The sequence below is a fragment of the Ambystoma mexicanum genome, chromosome 6p, assembly GCF_040938575.1.
Source record: "Ambystoma mexicanum isolate Mex_15411 chromosome 6p, UKY_AmexF1_1, whole genome shotgun sequence".
NCBI lineage: Eukaryota > Metazoa > Chordata > Amphibia > Caudata > Ambystomatidae > Ambystoma > Ambystoma mexicanum.
In genome coordinates, this window is record NC_090935.1 from 1179777713 (window position 1) to 1179795706 (window position 17994).

The window sequence follows — 17994 nt, forward strand, 5'->3', positions numbered from 1 at the left end:
CCTTTAATACTGCTAGTTTCAGAAAAGGTTTCCCAAAGCAAGTGTGCATATCAACCCTCTCCCCTTGACATCGGCCCCCTCCCCTCGGATGTTGAAGGACACTTAACATTGTTTTATGTTGGTGCATATCCGTGGCGCTGATGTGCACATTACATTTTTCTGAGGCAGAGAGAGGATGGAAGCTTTTCTTGAATCTAGCAGCTTTAAAGTTTTTCTGTGTTTGTGCATGTACATTTTTCGGCACAAGCACACTAAAACTTTAACGCTGCCACTTTCAGAAAAGTTTTCCCTTGCTTTGCTGCCTAACAAAAAGCAGCTGCACACATGAGCCCCCTCCCTCCGGATGTTAAAGAACACATAACGTTGTTATAAGTTCGCTTGCATCCCCGGGAGGGTGCTGGTGTGTGCGTTTGCTTTTTGTAAGGCAGTGCATCGATGGAAGCCTTTCCTGAAACTAGCAGCTTTAAAGTTTTGCTGCGTTTGTGCAAAGAAACGTTTCTGCCAGAACACATGACACTTCAAAGGTGCTGGTTTCAGGAAAAGCTTATTTCTCCTCACAAAGACAAAGCTATGACCGGAAGCACCGCCCCTCAGCTCAAATTTGGGGGCGGCGGAGCTGGTTTGAAGGCCTGGCTGCTCAGTTGCGTTGTGCACCTGCTGGAAAGCCAACGCCACGCACGCACGAAAGCATAGGCACATGTCCATATCCGAGGCCTTTTCAGTACCCTAATTCACATGTTCATTTGGGACCTCCTGAGAAGGACTCTACACCAGCAATGGCCTTCTATGCCGGCTGAGAAGTTTCCAGAAGATTAATAAATATAGGACACAAGTGACATTGCACGTTGATACTGCAAATAAAAGGGGTGCACTTTTACAAACAATGGAAGTTATATTTTTTTTTTTTAGCACAGCTTTAAGGAGTGGTTCTTAATTGCTTTGGACCGTGTGTAACAGAATGTTTTCTGATGCGAGCGTAGGTGTGGCACCAGAGCCCCGTATAAAGCTGCAAGCCCAAAGCACCCGCTCCCGTTTGGTAGCTTCCAGCCTGGCGGTCTGCGACGCTCAACATCCACCGAATTGCGGTGAGTTTTCTCTCTCTCCGGTCGTATTCAGACTAGAAGAACGTGAATATGCTCAGCAAAGAGTACAGTGCATGATGGATCATAAGGATTCAGAATAGGTTTAGCAATTGTTGGCATTCCTCTTAGGTTTGCAGGTCTACTCTATGCAGCTGGGAATGAGGAGGGATGTCCTGTCACTGTCATGTGGCTAAAACACATTTTGAACGATTTACTAAAACAGCTGCCCTTTTTTCTTGTATCATTGATTATTGTTAAAAAATATATATGCTTCAAGTGTCTTCTTATAATTTCATACATTTTACCAGATCAATAAGAGGTTTGAATTGAAAATATAAAACAGTATAACATTGTTGGAACCTGGAACTGCCTAAATATTTTTTAAGCACTAGTGTTCTTAACAGAGTCCCTAATAGCAACATGTGTCCCCTCAGGCGCGCACAGTAGAACATTCCTGCCAAAGAGGAATCTGGGCTGGGCGTGATAATAAGCCAGTGTATGCTCTGGGTGATATTATGGGTCTGTTGCGTTCAGCAATACAGAAAGGCCATGAAAAGACATCATATGCAACGATGAACTGGCAAGTTCATTCGCCCCCCGCCCCCATGCCCCTGCCTCCTTCAACACCATGGACTCTACTCAGTCTTGAGCACCGTCTTTGTTTTCTCCGAATATAGATATACCTCTGGAGAGGAGAGAGTGGTTGATATTTTTTAAGCAGCTTCAAAGCAAAAAAAAACAAATCGAGTGAATTAATATTAATGTTATGCCTTGATACAGTCGATTTTCCGCAGCACTAGCTCAAGAATTGACACCATATGGAAATCCCTGTAAGTACAAACTTCTACAATGAAAGTCGGACATTTTTTGCATTCTGTAGAACAGCACATTCCACACTCCATGAAACCAGGGAAGTGGGATTTCAGTGCCGGATTAAACCCTGTGGAGACCCCTAGGCAGTCGAAATGTCGGGGCTCCCCCTCGCAAATTGTCTCTTAATACGTTTTTAATTGTCTGTGCCGCTTTATTTTGATCTGTTGTTGCGGGGGCCCTAAAAGGAGTGGGGCCCATAGGGCGGAGCCTACTTGGCTTAATGGATAATCCAGCACTGGAGCTTTGACTTCTTTTTATCACCATTAACAGATGTAGAGGCATCCATTTTCATATATAACAGTGCAGTGGTAGTGACACTATCTTAAAGTTACATATCGATTTATGAGAGAAAACGAAACATATTCCCCGTTTCTTTTTTTCCCCCAAGGATGAGAAAGCTCACCAAATTTCACAAAAGGTCGGGTATCTACAACCAAACAAGGTCAGAGTCGAAAGAGAATACATACAAGAAAATCTCCTGTTTGCATTGTGTTTCATACAGGCACAAACATACTGTGATTTAACGATGAATATCTCGAAATAGACCACTTAGGTTTAAGATTTTGTCATGCTCCGATGCACGCAGGAAACTGGTGCATGCCGTAAAAAAAACTTTAAAAAAACACACACAAATTAGATTAGTCAAATTTAAGATATTAACTTTTTTAAAATTCCAAACATGTATGAATAATTCGGAATTGAGTTATAGGTCACAATCCCAAACAAATATGAGTGTCTTCAGTTTGTACATGCAGATTCACAAACGCACACACAACAACCCAATATCACACAGCTACCAACAATCTCTTCAAAAAATCTGTATTCCAGCGGACAAAGTGTATAAAAAGAAGTAGGGGATGTATGTTCCCTGCTGGCCTGTGCTACACCCCACACCCCCTGCCACCACACCCTTTCCCACGCCCTATACAAACCCTCAAACAAATGTGTCTGCTGTTTAAGGGAACGTTAAGAAGTGCACGATTCAACTGCTTCCTAATCTTTATTTTAAAATCCAACCGTTCCAGAACAGTTTCTTTTTCAAATAAAAGTACAGTAACAGTAAAACTTAATTAAAAAATATCAGAGGAGCACTGCTCCCGACCGCTCCGGACCAGTCACTTCGAACAATGGAGTATGCATATAAAATATGTTTAGAAAATGTACAATGAACAAAGATCATCGCTCAGGTTATGCATATCCAGAAACAATGTGCTCGGAATAGCAGCACATGCGTGTTCATGGAGATCGGTCAAACTTCGCAGATCAGCAGCAACTTTGGCACACATGAGCTTCTGTTGCCTGGATTGAATCCACCTTCATGTGAATGTCAAAGGAGATTTATTGGATGTCCATTCTGAGGTCTAAGAAACAGCTCTGGCCGCACCCCTTCACTGCTTGCGGAATGTTGGGGCAGATTCATTGGGCCTCATTACGCGTTTGGCGGTAGCCATGCCTGTACCAAAGGCATGGCTGCCGCCGGACCCGTGATTTTACCGGCACCCGCGAATGGGCAATTACCGGGTCATGCCGAGGTCGGTGGACACAGTAATTGCCCATTCCCAGGTACCAGCAATAAGGGACTCCCCATCCCCATTCGGCCCGATAGGGCCGAATGGGAATGGGGAGCTTGGATGCACCGCCACCGTTCATAATGGTGCCAGTGCATCCACGAGTTGTGCTCGCGGGTGCTGCACTGCCCGCCAGGTGCCACTTGGCTGGTAGAGCGAGACCTGCGAGCACAACTCGTAGTATGGCGGTACGGTAGCAACAGCGCCAATAGCACTGCCGGCACCGTTGTTACTGTACCGCCATACTTATAATGAGGCCCATGTCTGTCCTCAGTAGAACCTATGCAAATGGTGGGTGAGGAATATTCTAAGCGGCAGTAAAGAACGCATTTAAATCTTTGGATGATGAGTTCGGTTTATCAATCTTTAATATAGGAGTTTGCTTTATGCCACCCACCACTTCAGCTCCTAGTTTAAGCCAATAGGCATGCAGTGTGATATGTCCTAGCAGTCCGCCACCTGGAGGTAGTGTTAGGTATCACCCGCCTATGAGTGAATACAGAGCTTGTGGCCACTGAGATGTAGTATCAGGGTGTCTGTTGGAGCGGTAGTGAGTTGCATACAAAGAGGCAATGAAGTTGATTGTTGGTACTTCTTCTGTTAAGTTGCCTTACTGAGCTCTATCTGTGTGGAAGGCCTTTGCTCATTTACATGTGTTGTTCTGTATTCGGCCAATGATTATCGGGGTTAACAAATAAATGGTGTTGGCAGGCGTGGGGTTATTACCTTTGTGAAGGGGCTCTCCCTGGGTTACTTATATCAATAATGTTTTCAGATCACACCTGAGCGCTGGTGCAGTGCTTACGAGTGAATGAAAAACAGGGAATATAATATGCGAGGCGAGGACTAAGAGCAGTTCATTAAATTGCACCGTTTCCTAAAGTGCTATGTTTCAATCCATTTTCTGATATAGCAATAGCCCTCATCCTATGTAACTTTGCTTAGTCTTCATTGCCGCAAACATTCTACGTCAGGGGCATGATTGTTGACTGTCCAGTTTCCCTGCATTTCGGATGCCATTTTTCTCTAAATGGGAACATTTCATAAAAGAGGTGGGAAACCTGGACACCCTTGAGGGGAACATTTCATCTAAGATAACCCTAGAGACCCAACAATCACTCTCCTGGGTTAGAGTTTTGCCGTATGAACAATAAGCAGTGTTGGCCGCGATGCCCAAAGATTGCGTGCTGCTTTGTCCTTTGCCCTTTCCTCAATTTAACAAATTCAGTAATTACTCCAGCCTCCACCCATGGCCGGCATTGAAGGCTCCTGCTAACAGTGGCTCAGAGCCAACACACAGTCCACTAGCAAAGCCACACTTTTGGAGAAGGAATGTTCCAATTATGAGTGCTATCCTGCACAGTGATGCAAGGAGAGGTTCTGAGAGAGTTTCAAATTGCAAGCTTTCACCACTTCAGACACATGTCCAGTCAAAATGTGGTACTGGTCAAGCTAGACCTCCTTGATTTTGAATAGCTCTGGGCATAGTTTTTGTTGACTCCAGTAGATCAGGCCATCTGAAGGGTAGGGCAGGGGATTCAACATTCTGCCTCCCCCCATCTTCTGCATTCTGGAGACACTCAAGAAGTCATACACCTGGTGTACCTCTCCATTTCCGCATGGATTACTCAATGAAAATATGGGGGTGGAAAAACAGGTAGTACAGGTGGATGATTCCAAATTGGAGGTCCATAAATCATTAAACAAAAGAGCAGAAGAAGCTGATCCCATTTGTAAGATCCTCCTGGTGTACTGTATCTTCTGCGTCAAACAGGATTCAATCGAGTTGTGGCCTTTCCTTTGAGTGCTAACCAACGTTCAAGTTGTTCAGCAATCGATTTTCCATCGTATGAAAGGCAATCATCAATGATTCTGTCGGATATCATGGCGTAGCATGTTTGGTACAATCAACACATTTTGGCATTTGTCTACAATTTGGCTGTAATGGATCTGCTGCAGAAATTGTACTAGATTAATTCTCTCCAATAAGTTGACAGCCAAAGGCGAATGGCCTTGAAGCAGTAGTTGCCTAGCAAAGGCGAATCGCAATATGGCTTTTTTATATGGGCTGGAAACCAGTACAACTAACTTTCCCATTGTAGCTACTTTAAAACGCAATATGTCATGTTTTTCCCTCTGATACGTACTCATACTGATTACCTTAATTTAAACGACAACTGCATTTCTATGCATATGCACTTCCTAAAGGCATGTTGGAAAACCGTACAGTGGGAATACTGCTATTTAAGGTTAGCAGTATGTTGTTGATCAGTTTAAATGATATACACAAGTGAGCAATGAATGAATGACTGAAAACGGGTGCTGTTTATAGCATACGGTAATATTTTAGTTGGTCACCTCATAATAAATATGCATAGTCAGACTGTAATATGTCACATGCAAGGGCACATGCATGATGAATAAAAAGTAATGGCAGTAAGCACTTGGAGGCCTGTCAGGGTTTCCGCAGGATTTTCACAGCACCAACCTAAGGACCGCATTCACACCCTTCTGCCACCCCCATCTCTTACAGTGAGGTCTTATTTGACATTTATTGGGCAAAACCTGTGCCCTCTGTTGCCACAGTTCTGATGGTGCCCTGGGCAGCTGCTTCAAATTGTTGGGGTTTTTTTTTGTAGCACTGGCCCTGTGCCCAACCTATCATTGACATCTCGGGTTTGTTTATTAAATCGTAACCACTGATGTAATATAATTTCTTAATTTAAGTGCCATACTTGACATTTCATGCTGGTTTCCGTTTAGGACAAGTTTTCCTATGTTTACCTGTGAATAGTTTGGGATTTTCTAAAATATCCATTCACTGTATCTGAACATACATCAATGAGAGAAGAGATTTCACTTTGTGCTGTGATAACATGGGCCTGATCAATATACCCCAGCTTTACAATATTCATCCATGGCCAGCAACTACGAACGGTGCTTTGTTAATATTTCTAAGTCAACGCATTACTGCTTTTGATAGAACAGAACCTTTTTCTATTGTGTTGAATTTCTTTTATCACAAAATTGCATCCAAACAATAAACATGGTTTGAAGTACAGCCCCACCGTGTAGTGCAAATATAGAAATATGTCTTTTTGTTATCGTACTAATATGAAACACATAAACAGACTTAGTAGTGGGGTGCCGAATGCGTGGTTACAATGGCCCTCATTACGACCCTGGCGGAAAGGGGTTTACGCCGGCGTAAACCATGGCGCCCCTTTCCGCCTGAGTACGAGTTCCCGTAGCGCCATGGTGATTTTTACGCCTGCTTTTTGCAGGCGGTAAAATCCATGGCGCTAAGGGACCTTGTTGTTAATTACGCCACCGTAATTTACGGTGGCATAATTAACGCCTTCCCCACTCCCATTATGCCCTATGGGGCAAAAATGGGAATGGGGAAGGTTAAATGGGGATTGGGGACTTACCGCCCCGCCAAGGTCGGAATGGGGCGGTAAGTCCGCCAACCACCATGGCGGAGTTGGCAGCTTAGCGCCATGGACCATGGTGCAAATAGCACCATGGATCTCCGCCAGGGTCGTAATGAGGGCCAATGTGTCTTATATCACAGACACTTTATGAAATTAGAGGCCAATGAATCAAGTTCTGAGATTTCAGGATTTTCAAAATGGGGGGATTATGCTAATTGTTTACAGTGGAAATTATGAATTCACACCACAATCGTGAAATCACCTTACTTCGGTGATGCATGTTATTTTAATTTGCAATGCAGAGTTTGTATACACGTTTCCAATCAAACAATCAATTGGTTCTAGGCAAAATGTTTACTGTCAAAGTGCTGTGAACATCATAACCTTCAAGTACAATTAATCAATTTTAGGATTGCTACAGATGGGCCAATTGGTCTATGACGACACCTCAATAGAGAAAAATCGATGGGCAGGGGCGAAAAAATTGTAATTGGTTATTTGTAACACGCATAATACCTAGAGGTTTCCAAGCGTGGACCCGGGGATTGAACCTGTGTTGCTCTGAGTCGTCTTGCTTCCAAAGTGAGCACTTTACACCCGAGCGATCCTCCCATGCCAAATGCTCGGAAGATATCAGTACAAATAGAGAAGTTTGACAGCAGTGCCACTTTTATTCTCTATACTTCTGTCTGACTTTAACCCACATGACGCTCCTTATGAAGTCATCCCAGCAAAGTTCAATGGGGTGCAGTACAGCGCCCTGTTATACGCCGATGAAACAGCTCTGATAGATCTTACCGCAAGTGGATGCCAGCAAAGCCTATACACAGACGGCTTTCTCAGGGACCACAATTTATCATTAAATCTATCCAAAGATTGTGGTCTTTGAGAAATGCAGTGTGAGGAGCATATGGTGTATTAATCGGAGAAGAAACAGAGGTTGTCGCAACATATAGATTTGTGGGTCTAGTATTCTCGAGTTGGAATGCCCATGTAAAAATATTGAGCAAGCAGATGGAAACGAGTCTTAAAGGAATTCACCGGTTTTATTATTTATAAAGGGAGAAAAGGCTGGACAAGTGTATAGAGGCACGTCATCATCATGGCCACATTATGATATGACATGTTATAGCATTTATAACGCACCTATAGACAAGTGTTTCAAGGCGCGACGAGGCAAGGGAGGGGAAACAGAGGGAGGACGAAAACAACAATCTTACTAGGCGTGGTGACTTTGAGATTGCGAAGTGCAGGGGAGGGGGGATGGGCAAGTGCCGGACACAGGATCAGAAAACAAGTAGTGCCGCCAACAGGTGGCAATGGCGAATGTTAAACGTGCAGAAAACAGGTGTTAATAAGTGCAGATGAGGGGACTGTAGGGTAGCAGATACAGACCACAAGTGCAGGGGATGCCAGGAGGCAGTGCGGGAGGGCAACTTGGTGGGCAGGGACCTGGGCCCTAGTTCAGAGGGTAACCAGGAGATTAGTGCAGTATCAGACAAGAGATCAGCAGGGGAGAGGAAGAGAGAAGGCAGAAGCGAAGAGGAAGGTCTTGGGGTGCTTCCGGAACTGGAGATGGTTCTGCTCAAGTTTCAGAGAGGCAGGGAGGCTGTTCTAGAGGGAGGCGCCAGCCGAAGAAAGAGATCTGCCCCCAACTCGTTGCTTGGAGAAGCGACTGACCCTCAAGGAGTTGGAGGTGGAAGAGTGAAGAGCTCGAGTTGGAATATATTTTGGAAAAGAAAGAGAGTTGGAGGTTTTGCAGTCCCAGGCCCCAGAATGCCTTGTGGACAATGCAGAGGGTCTTGAACTTGATCCTTACTGCCACAGGGAGGCATTGGAGAGATTTCAGGGCTGGAGAGATACGATCCCTGGGCATGAATCCAAGGACAAATCTTGTAGTCCTTTTCTGGATGAGTTGTAGAGGACAGAGACTAGAGGCAGGCAGATTTAGAAAGAGGCTGTTGCAGTAGTCCAGTCTAGAGAAAACCAGTGCTCTGGAGACAGTGAGCTTCTGGCAGAAGGCGAGGAAAGGAAGAATACCTCTGAGGAGGTGAAGCTGGTAGTTTGACTTCTTAGAGACGTCAGAGATGTGAGGAGAGAAGGAGAGTGTGGAGTCGAAGATGACCCTGAGGTTCTTAGCCTCACAGGTGGAAGCAGGGAGAGGGCCCAGGGTGGACGGCCAGAGAGTGACAGGAAAGGAAGGTGCAGGTGTGCTGATGAGGAGGATCTCCATCTTACTGGCATTAAGGCAGAGATCATTAGCGGTACACCACTCCAGGATTGCAGACAGACAATCCGGAATGAGAGAGGGTTAGGAGGCGGCTGAGGGGAGCATGAAAGCTGGGTGTCATCTGCGTGGCACCGAAAGTTGGAACAGAGAGCATCAATGCAGTGGGCGAGAGGTGCAAGGTATTGATTGAACAGCCAGGGAGAGAGGCTAGACCCCTAGGGAACACCACAGGTAGAGACAAAGATAGAGGAGATGAAGGAGGAGATGAAGGACCCAAATTGAACCTGGGAGGGTCGGTCAGAGAGGGAAGAGGTCAGCCAGGCCAGGGCCTGATCAGTGATACCCAGGTTATCATGGAGCCGCTTGAGCAGGATGGCATGGTTGACCCTGTCAAAAGCAGAAGAGAGATCGAGTAAGATGAGGACAGAAGGGTGATTGGCATCGAGGTTAGAGAGCAGGTCTTCACGGATGTTCAGGAGAGCAGTTTCTGTGCTTCTGTCTGCTCTGTAGCCAGATTGATGTTTGTGTAGACAACCAACAGAGTCAGTGTGAAGATTAAGCTGGGAGATGGCCAGCTTTTCCAATAGTTTGCCCAGGAAAGGAGTAATGAAGTTCGGGGGATAGTTAGTTGGACAAGACGGGTCGGCTGAGGGTTTCTTAAGAAGAGAGTGCTTCAGAGGGAAGGGAAGGTTCCAGTGGCAAAAGAGTGATTGCAGAAGTCGGCCGAGGCTTGTCAATGTGGTCCTTGATGGTTTTGGATGAACAGGGAAGAACCTGTTTTGACGAGACTTTCATAGATCAGACTTGTCTAGAAACTTGGTCAGTGGTGGACAGAGGAAAGGCAGAGAAGAAAGGAGCAGGGAGGCCAGAGATAGAGGAGAAAGTAGTGGGAGAAGGAGGAAAAGACGAGAGGGTGGACAGGATGTCCAGGGTTGCAGAGATGAAATGTGAAGCCAAGGCCATGCAGATGGCCTGGGAGGGAACAGGAGAGGCAGAGGCTGCAGCAGGATTGGCCAGCGCCTTGCAGATTAAAGAGTTCAGCCGAGTTGTTAGATGCTGCAGAGATGTGGGCCTGGATGTGAGCTCTCTTCTTAGTGAGTTCAGAAAGTCAGTATTGCATTTGGAGCAGGTAGCAGGCCAGTTTGTCGGAGGATGCACAAGATGCCAGCCATATCCTCTCAGCCACCGTACACTTGCGTTTAAGGGTGACAAGGTTTGAGTCATACCAAGAATTTCACTTGGCTTTGGGCTTGAAGCGGATCCTCATTACAGGGGCAAGTACATCAAGAGTGTCAGAGATGGAAGAGTGAAGGTTGGAAAGCGCTGTGTCAGGATGTGTCAGGATGTGAGTCAGCCAGAGGTGCAGGAGCGGGAGAGAAAGTGGCAGTTAAAGCCTCAACTGACAAAAGCTTCATGGGTCGGATGAACGAGAAGGTGGGTGGCAGTGTGGGGGTAGGCTCTGCGTGAAGGGTGTAGAGAGAGAGATGAGAAGAGAGGAGAAAGTGGTCACTCCAGGAGAGAGGTGTGGGATGAGGGTTAGAGAGGGGGGAAGTCTGAGGAGATCAGAACATCCAGAGTATGTCCTGCAGAGTGAGTCAGCCTGTGGAAAGAATATAGAGAGAAAGAGAGTTGCAGGGGTCACAAAAGAGTCCAGAGGAGGGACAGGAAGCATCCAGGTGAATGTCGAGGCCACCAGAGAGGAGGAATTGAGTGGTTGAAGCCAGGAGGGAGGAGGAGAGATCCACCCACTCAGAGAGGAAGGAGGTAACCTGACCAGGTGGGCGGTACATAGTTGACAAAGTGAGAGATCAGCCAGGAGAGAGAGAGAGAGCATGCAGACCAGGCATTCAAAGGAGGAGTAGGCCTGCATAGGAATGATAGAGGCAGGAATCCACTCTGGGAAGATCAAGGCTACACCCCCACTAGAATGGTTTGATCTGGGCGCAGAGATGATGCTGTAGCCATCAGGGAGGAGAGTGTCAAAACTTGTGACAGAGCTGGCCGTGAACAATGTCTCGGTGAGACTGAGAACATCAAGTTCAAGTTCTTCCAGGAGGCGGCAGATGTCAGAGGAGTGCTTGACAGCTGCATAAGATTTGAGAGTGTCAATGTGGAGAAGTTTGCCACCCTTGAAAGACTTCCAGGGAGGGGTACACGTCAGAGGTACTCCCAGCAGAAGTTTAGAAGGAGCCTGAGGGAAGGCAGAAGAGGAAGGAGGAGAGGACAAGGTAACCAAGGAGGAGGAAGAGGGTGACATAGAGGTGACAGAGGAAGGAGGCACGGGAGCTGGAGAGGGGAGGGAAAGAACAGCAGGAGAGGGAAGGAAGCTGATAAGGCACAGAAAGCATCTATCAAAGAGTATGAGGTTGGCCTGAGGGCCTTGGACCAAGATTGTGTCATTTAGGTAAGTAATGATGATCTTAGAGGAATGGAAGGGGGCCGGGAGGAAAAAGGAGGGAGTCCATAGGTCTGACGAAGGAACGACAAAGAGAATGTCAGTGAGGGTCTGCCTGGAGGAAGCACTGATAGAGGTATCAGCGATCAGGAGGCCTGGGTTGTAGACCAGCATATCCTTTTTGAACTTCTTCATACCATACTTAGTGAGAAGGACAGTAAATATAGAAGCAGATAAAAAGATTGGAGAAACAGAGAGCACCATTGAGGATGCAGAGTTGGGGAAAAGAGGAAAGAGGCGGAGGGGGAGATGACAAGGTAAAAGGAGGGGGAGACACTAGGGGCACAAGAGGAAGGGTGCAAGCAGAAGAGACTGAAAGACAAGAAAAAGTTAGTAAAATAAAGCTAACTAGACGATCGGCTCAAGGGACAAAGAGGAGGCAGAGATTGCGGCAACTGCTGTCTTGGCATGGAAGGTACAGCTGATCATGTTGGTACGAATCTTTCATTGATGCAGGTGTGTGAGCAGCATAGGGGGACTGGCAGACGGCAGTTGTGGCAGCCTGTGACCCAAGTTGCAGTGGGGTTTCATCTTCACAGACTGTTCCGTCATGGGTAGAAGTAAGAGTTCCCATGCCACGATCAGCTGCTGCGTTGCCAGGACTGTAATTCCGGCAGGGGTTTCCCACTATGTTATGTGTGGTTCCTGAGGCTGCGTGTTACCAGCAACATGTACATCAGGGTATGGCTCCAAAGCAACTGCAGAGCAAACACAGTGGTCACGAAGGAGCTGGTGAGATGCTGTTTTGTGACTCTGGTTGCAGGGTATGCCTGGGAAGAACTTGGCACACTCCAGTGGGATCCAACAATGGTCGGGCCATTTCTTCTGAATCTGCCGACCATCTGTGTTGTGGGGTATGTACCAAGGGGAACTGGTATAATCTCTACATATGTGCAAGGTGTCTGCGCATGAGACCCGAGGGTTATGGACCAAGAGTTATGGGCGTGGTTTCTGGACTGTGGTAGAATAGGCTCTCTTGGGAGTGCTTAAGTGTCTGGGGGAGGCCTATGATTATTTTCGTTGGTGTTGTGGCCTCAGGGTTAGCCTTGTCAGTGGGGTTGGACATGGGTTGCTGTAGTATGGGGCCTGTGAGTGGTCGGTGAGTGATTGTGTTATGGCAGTGTTTGTGTTGTGGACCCTGGGGGCCCTTATCTCTGTTTTTACAGTGTTGCCTAGTTTTTAACTTATATTTATTCCTTTCTAGTGGGAACTTGGGACTTTTAGGTGTGGGAATGTACCGGCCTATGTGGGCCTGGAATCTTTGTTTTCCCTTAAGGTTGGGCAAACTTCAGACATGTGGGTGCAGGGTGTTCTCATTCTGGCATTGTACCCTTTCCTTGATACACGCGATTGTAAGGAGATCTTCTAAATTGCATTCAAAATGTTCTTTGCATGTATGCTGTTTATTGCTCATTATGTGGGTTGTGTTTTTGTGGTCCCCATTTGTTCATGTTGTCAGTGTTGTGCAGGGTGGTGTTGGAGTTCTGACTGTTGGTCACAGTTGGGGAGGTTCTGTGTGTGGAGCTTTGATAGTTGGTTATAGTCGGGGAGGTTGTGTGTGGTGATTTTCTGCTGTTGGTTACAGCCAGGGTCATGGAGGTTGTGTATGGTGATTTTTGGCTGTCAGTTACAGCCAGGGTTTGACTGTGGGTTACAGTCGGGGAGGCATTGTGTGTTGATTTTCAGCTGTTGGTTACAGCCAGGGTTTGACTGATGGTTACAGTCGAGGAGGTTGTGTTGATGTTAAACTATTGGATAAACCTAGTTGAGACTGTTGGTCACAGTCATGGTGGTGAGTAAAGGTCTAGCGTGTGGGTTACAGTCGCCATTTTGTGTGGTGAATAAAGACTGTTGGTTTCAGTCATGTGTTGAGTTTAGAGTCTTGAATATGGTCTTGGTGGACAGTGGAGAATTTAGACTGTGGTTGCAGTCATTTGGTGTGTTTAGGGTTCAGAGTGTTGGGCACACTTGTGTGGTGTGATTATGGTTTGGACTGATGGTTACAGTCATGGAGATAATGTTGGTGTTAAGCTGTTGGTTACAGCCATGTGGTGCAGTGAGTATAAAACATTGTTTACGGTCAGAAGTTGTGACCTTTTCTTACAGTCGGAATCTCTTGTTATAACGTTTGGGGGAGGTCAAAATTGTCCTTGGGATTTAGGCAGCATGTTTGTTGGCGCGTCCACTGTTGGCATGTGTTATACCCATTTCCCGTCCACGGTTGGGTAGGCCATGTACAGCGGTATGCAAAAGTCGCGTGTGCTGATGATGGTGCATTGCATTTTTGCATTTGTATTTTGTGATCTGCGTCTTTTATCCATCCTTGTAGGTGGGTTATGGTGGGTGTTGGAGTACATCATCCGTCTAGTGCCGGAGTACATTCTGGTGTTCTGTTCCGGACGGTTATTGTTTCGATTCTGCATGTGTCTTACTTACTGTGCAACCTTCTGGTCACCTGTGGTACTGGTGTGTGCACATTTCTTAAGGATAGTTTGTGGTACATCCCATAGCGTCCATTTCTCTATGCTGTTGCCCAGATAATCTTATAATGTTATTGGCTGCAGCGTGTGTGAGCTAGTTTTAGCATCTCATGTCACATGCTAATTTTCCTCTGTTGGCATTTGTTGTGTGATTAACGGAAGCCGAAGTGTAGCAATGTTCTTGTGCTCGTGGAATCCCTGGGCTGTGGAATATTCGGGTGGAATCTTTAGTCTGTCTGTGTGCAGGTGTTCTGCGGGTGGCGGTTAGAGTGCGCTGAGCTAGAGTAGACGGGCCAGTGTTTCTCCTCTGTGCACTTAAGGACTGAAATCCACATATTGGCACAATAATGATTACAGATAATTTACCTGGTGTCCTGCATAATCATATTTGAGAGAAGAAACCCACCCTCGGTACTTCAGAAGGCAAATACCAATGGTTAGCAAAGAGGATTGCTCTAATGGAAAAATGGGGGATGAGGGAGACAGAGTCGTTAAGAACATTGTCGAGGGGACAACAGAAACGTTTGATAATAAAGTGCACCGAAAAAGACGATTGGGAAAAGCTACAGTCCCTGGAAATATATAAGGAGTTATGTTCCGAAATGAACCCTCAAAATGTCATTACAAAGGTAAAATCTCACGAATGCAAGAGAATCACGCCAAAGATGAGGTTACATGTGTTGCCTGTACATACTAGAGCCCATAGCTGGGATTAGATAGGAAATGCCCATGTAGGTTGAGACTAGGTGGACATCTTCTACTTTTTAAACAAGGTTGTATGAAGAAGATGGCCAAGGGCGCACTTTTTAAAAAATAACATAAGCAGCTCCTCGGGCACCATGAAGTTAATGATGCATTCGACAGATGAGGATTTTATGTTTCATGTTTTATCATTTGTTAAAACAAATCTTTGCTTGGGCGTATGCAGGGGAGTTGCTAGGTCTGGAAAAGACCCGGGGCTACGCTGATGTCGGAACTGTTGGGACTGGGGGCTAGCTAGTCTTTTGGCTGCAGCTCCTGAGATTCTATCCGGGGCTACAACCAAAAGATCAGGGGCTATAGTCCCCCAGCCCCCCCCTAGCAACGCCCCTGGGCGTATGTGAGACCCTCGAATAAGTTCAAGACCTACCATGCAGTGAGGCGTCGATATTTTACTCTGCATGTTGAATGTAATGCCTGGTGTTTTTAGTGCAGTTATGCCAATGCTTTACTCTATTTATTGTATTTATCTAGGGTATTGTGATTTTATGTTGTGGTTTTAATGCTGTAAACCCAATAAACTCTGTTTGACTAGATATTAGGAATAAAACAGCGAAGCAGCAGAGGTGTGGTTAGAATGAACCCTCAATGATTCACCCCCACCGACCGTCGGGCGCTCTGCCTGATCAGACATGTGTTCCTTGGCGTACAATAGCTCTAACTAACTGTGATCTTAGGGGAAGATATGCGCCCAGCCCTGTCTGAGTCACAAGAAAGAAAAGCTGCTTGTTTGCAGAAAGACCAGACTGTCAGTGCCAACATGTCTGGGAAGGCAAGCCAAGGCACATGACATCCAGGGCAGGGGTACTGTAAGCTCTCTGCAAGACTTGCCCTTTTGCCTGAGGCAGAGACATTCGAGCGTTCACAACGCTGCTCAGTATGCTTTTTGGCCTCAGAATGGTAGACTATGCATTCCAGAGCGTTTTAACTAAATAGGCTAGACACCATGTATTTAAAAAGTACCATGAATAAGTGCTCCTCCATTTTCTTTAAAATGTTTTACTGTTCATAACGTTTTATTTGAAAAAGAAACCATTCTGGAATGGTTTAGTTTTAAAATGTAAGTGTAGGAAGAAGTTGAAACTTACACTTCAGTGCTCTGTAATGATCATTCCCTTAAACAGCAGGTGTGTTTGGCAGTTTATGTTGTGCATGGGAGGGGGCTTGGCAATGGGGTTTGTGGGGGTAGGGGGCAGGTCAGCAGGCAACATAGTTCCACTACTTCTTTTCGTACACTTCAGCCACTGGGCCCAGGGCTAAAGAGAAGGAATATGAAATCAAAAACGCTTGCTGCTTTGTAAGCAATCAATGTTTCTGCGATTGAAACTCAGCACCTTTGAGTTTGCCTGCTCTCCAGGCACTCTTGCGGGTCTGAAATAGAGGGGGATGGTTAGGTTAGTGGAAGAGAAGGGATAGGGCATCACATGCTTTCCAACTGGGCAATATACCTAGAGAAATATACTATGTACATATCTCTAATGTATCCCTTTATGCTTTCCTATAATGTCCAACAATAATGGCAGGACTCCTCTGAAATATAGTCTGCAAGAAATCTCCAGCAGACATCAGAACAGGGCCTCAGCGGGGCAATCTCTGGATGCAGGCGTTAAGGGCTGCAGAGAAGTCAACCGAATGTAGGCTAAAAGAGCAAGAGCAAGTTACTTTCTATGTTGCACTGAGGTATGTGTGTGACGAAGCTCTGTCTCTCCTTTAGGACAATTTCGGTGAAAAAGATAAACACACCTCATGTTTTGCTGTCATGAAATATTATTGCACTTCAAGCTTTCTATAAGCAATGTGGTCCCCTGTTGGCAGCTTGGGATGGTAGTGTTAGGACTCTGAGATTGGGCTCAGTTATGCATCAACTTGTCAGGAATGGCACTCTGTCAAGAGTGGCACAGGTTACCCAGGTAGATTTTGGGTGGCTGTGCCGAAGTAAGGTAGCAAATAAGCACACACAGCAGGGAGCTAAACAAGAAAGAAGAGTAGGAAACTGTAGCTGTGAGCCAAAAGGGGCAAAAGATACAAAGGTACAAACAAACTGGATTCCCTCTTGGGGTGTATGCTGAAATGGGAAAGAGTGTTCCACGAACCTTAGGAAACTCCAGCCTTCTGCACAGATTGCTATAACAGAGGCCCACGCTGTATGCTCATGGCTGGGAACAACAGCAGTGGGTGTCTGTAACACTGAAAACGCGACAAGGGAAGGGGCAGAGGTTACCTGCCGGAAACCAACAGGCAAGCTCTGTACAAAGGGATTACATAAGACACATGAGAAGACAAGAACAGATATATCCAGCGAAAAGGAAGTCAATGAGCAATCTAGCAGAAGGAAATGAATGAAATGCAGTTAGACTGAAGTAGATAACCAAAGGTGGAGTACAGAGGACTCAAGGAAGAGAACAAGGGAGCAGCAGTCAGGAAAACAGAAGGGCTGCAAAGTAGGAAGCAGGTCTGCAGTCAAGAGTGGGTCTAGGTGCAGGCAAACTGTAGTGGACTGCGGAGGACTGTAGTAGGCTGCAAGGCAGGGAGTCCAGAAGAAACAGGACAGAGAGAGATTAGTAGGAGGCGACAGACAGGGAGCCCAAAAGAATAGGGCCACGAGGTAGGGAGCCCAGAGGAGCAGGGCTGTAGGCAGCTAAGAGTAAACAGGCTGTACTGCAGAGGAGTGTAGCAAGCCGCAAGGCAGGGAGTCCAGAGGACACGGGCTGTAGGCAGCGGAGGGAGCAGGCTGCAAGGAAGGAGCCCAGAGGACAAGGGCTGTAGGCAGCGAAGAGGTGCAGGCTGCAAGGTAGGGAGCCCAGAGGACAAGGGCTTGGAGACAGCAGAGGGTTGCAGGCTGTAGGGCAGGGAGCCCAGAGGACAAGGACTGTAGGCAGCCGGAGTGAGGCAGGATGCAGGGCAGGAAGCCCAGAGGACAAGGGCTTGGAGACAGCAGAGGGTTGCAGGCTGTAGGGCAGGGAGCCCAGAGGACAAGGACTGTAGGCAGCCGGAGTGAGGCAGGCTGCAAGGCAAGGAGCCCAGAAGAGCAGGGCAGCAAGGAGTGAGCCCAGAGGAGCAGGGCCGCTGGCTGTAGAGGGCTGCAGAGTACTGTAGTAGGCTGCGAGGCAGGA

The 17994-nt window shown here is 46.6% G+C and overlaps 1 protein-coding gene across 1 annotated transcript in view; it reads left to right on the forward strand.

Moving 5' to 3' along the window:
- Positions 1-942: 942 nt before the first annotated feature.
- Positions 943-17994, forward strand: part of LOC138510294 (annexin A1-like) — a 211170-nt gene continuing 194118 nt past the window's right edge. The window contains exon 1 of the mRNA XM_069625825.1: positions 943-1085. Coding sequence (XP_069481926.1) covers positions 959-1085 — 127 coding nt within the window. The 5' untranslated portion in view covers positions 943-958. The remainder of the gene's footprint in view (positions 1086-17994) is intronic.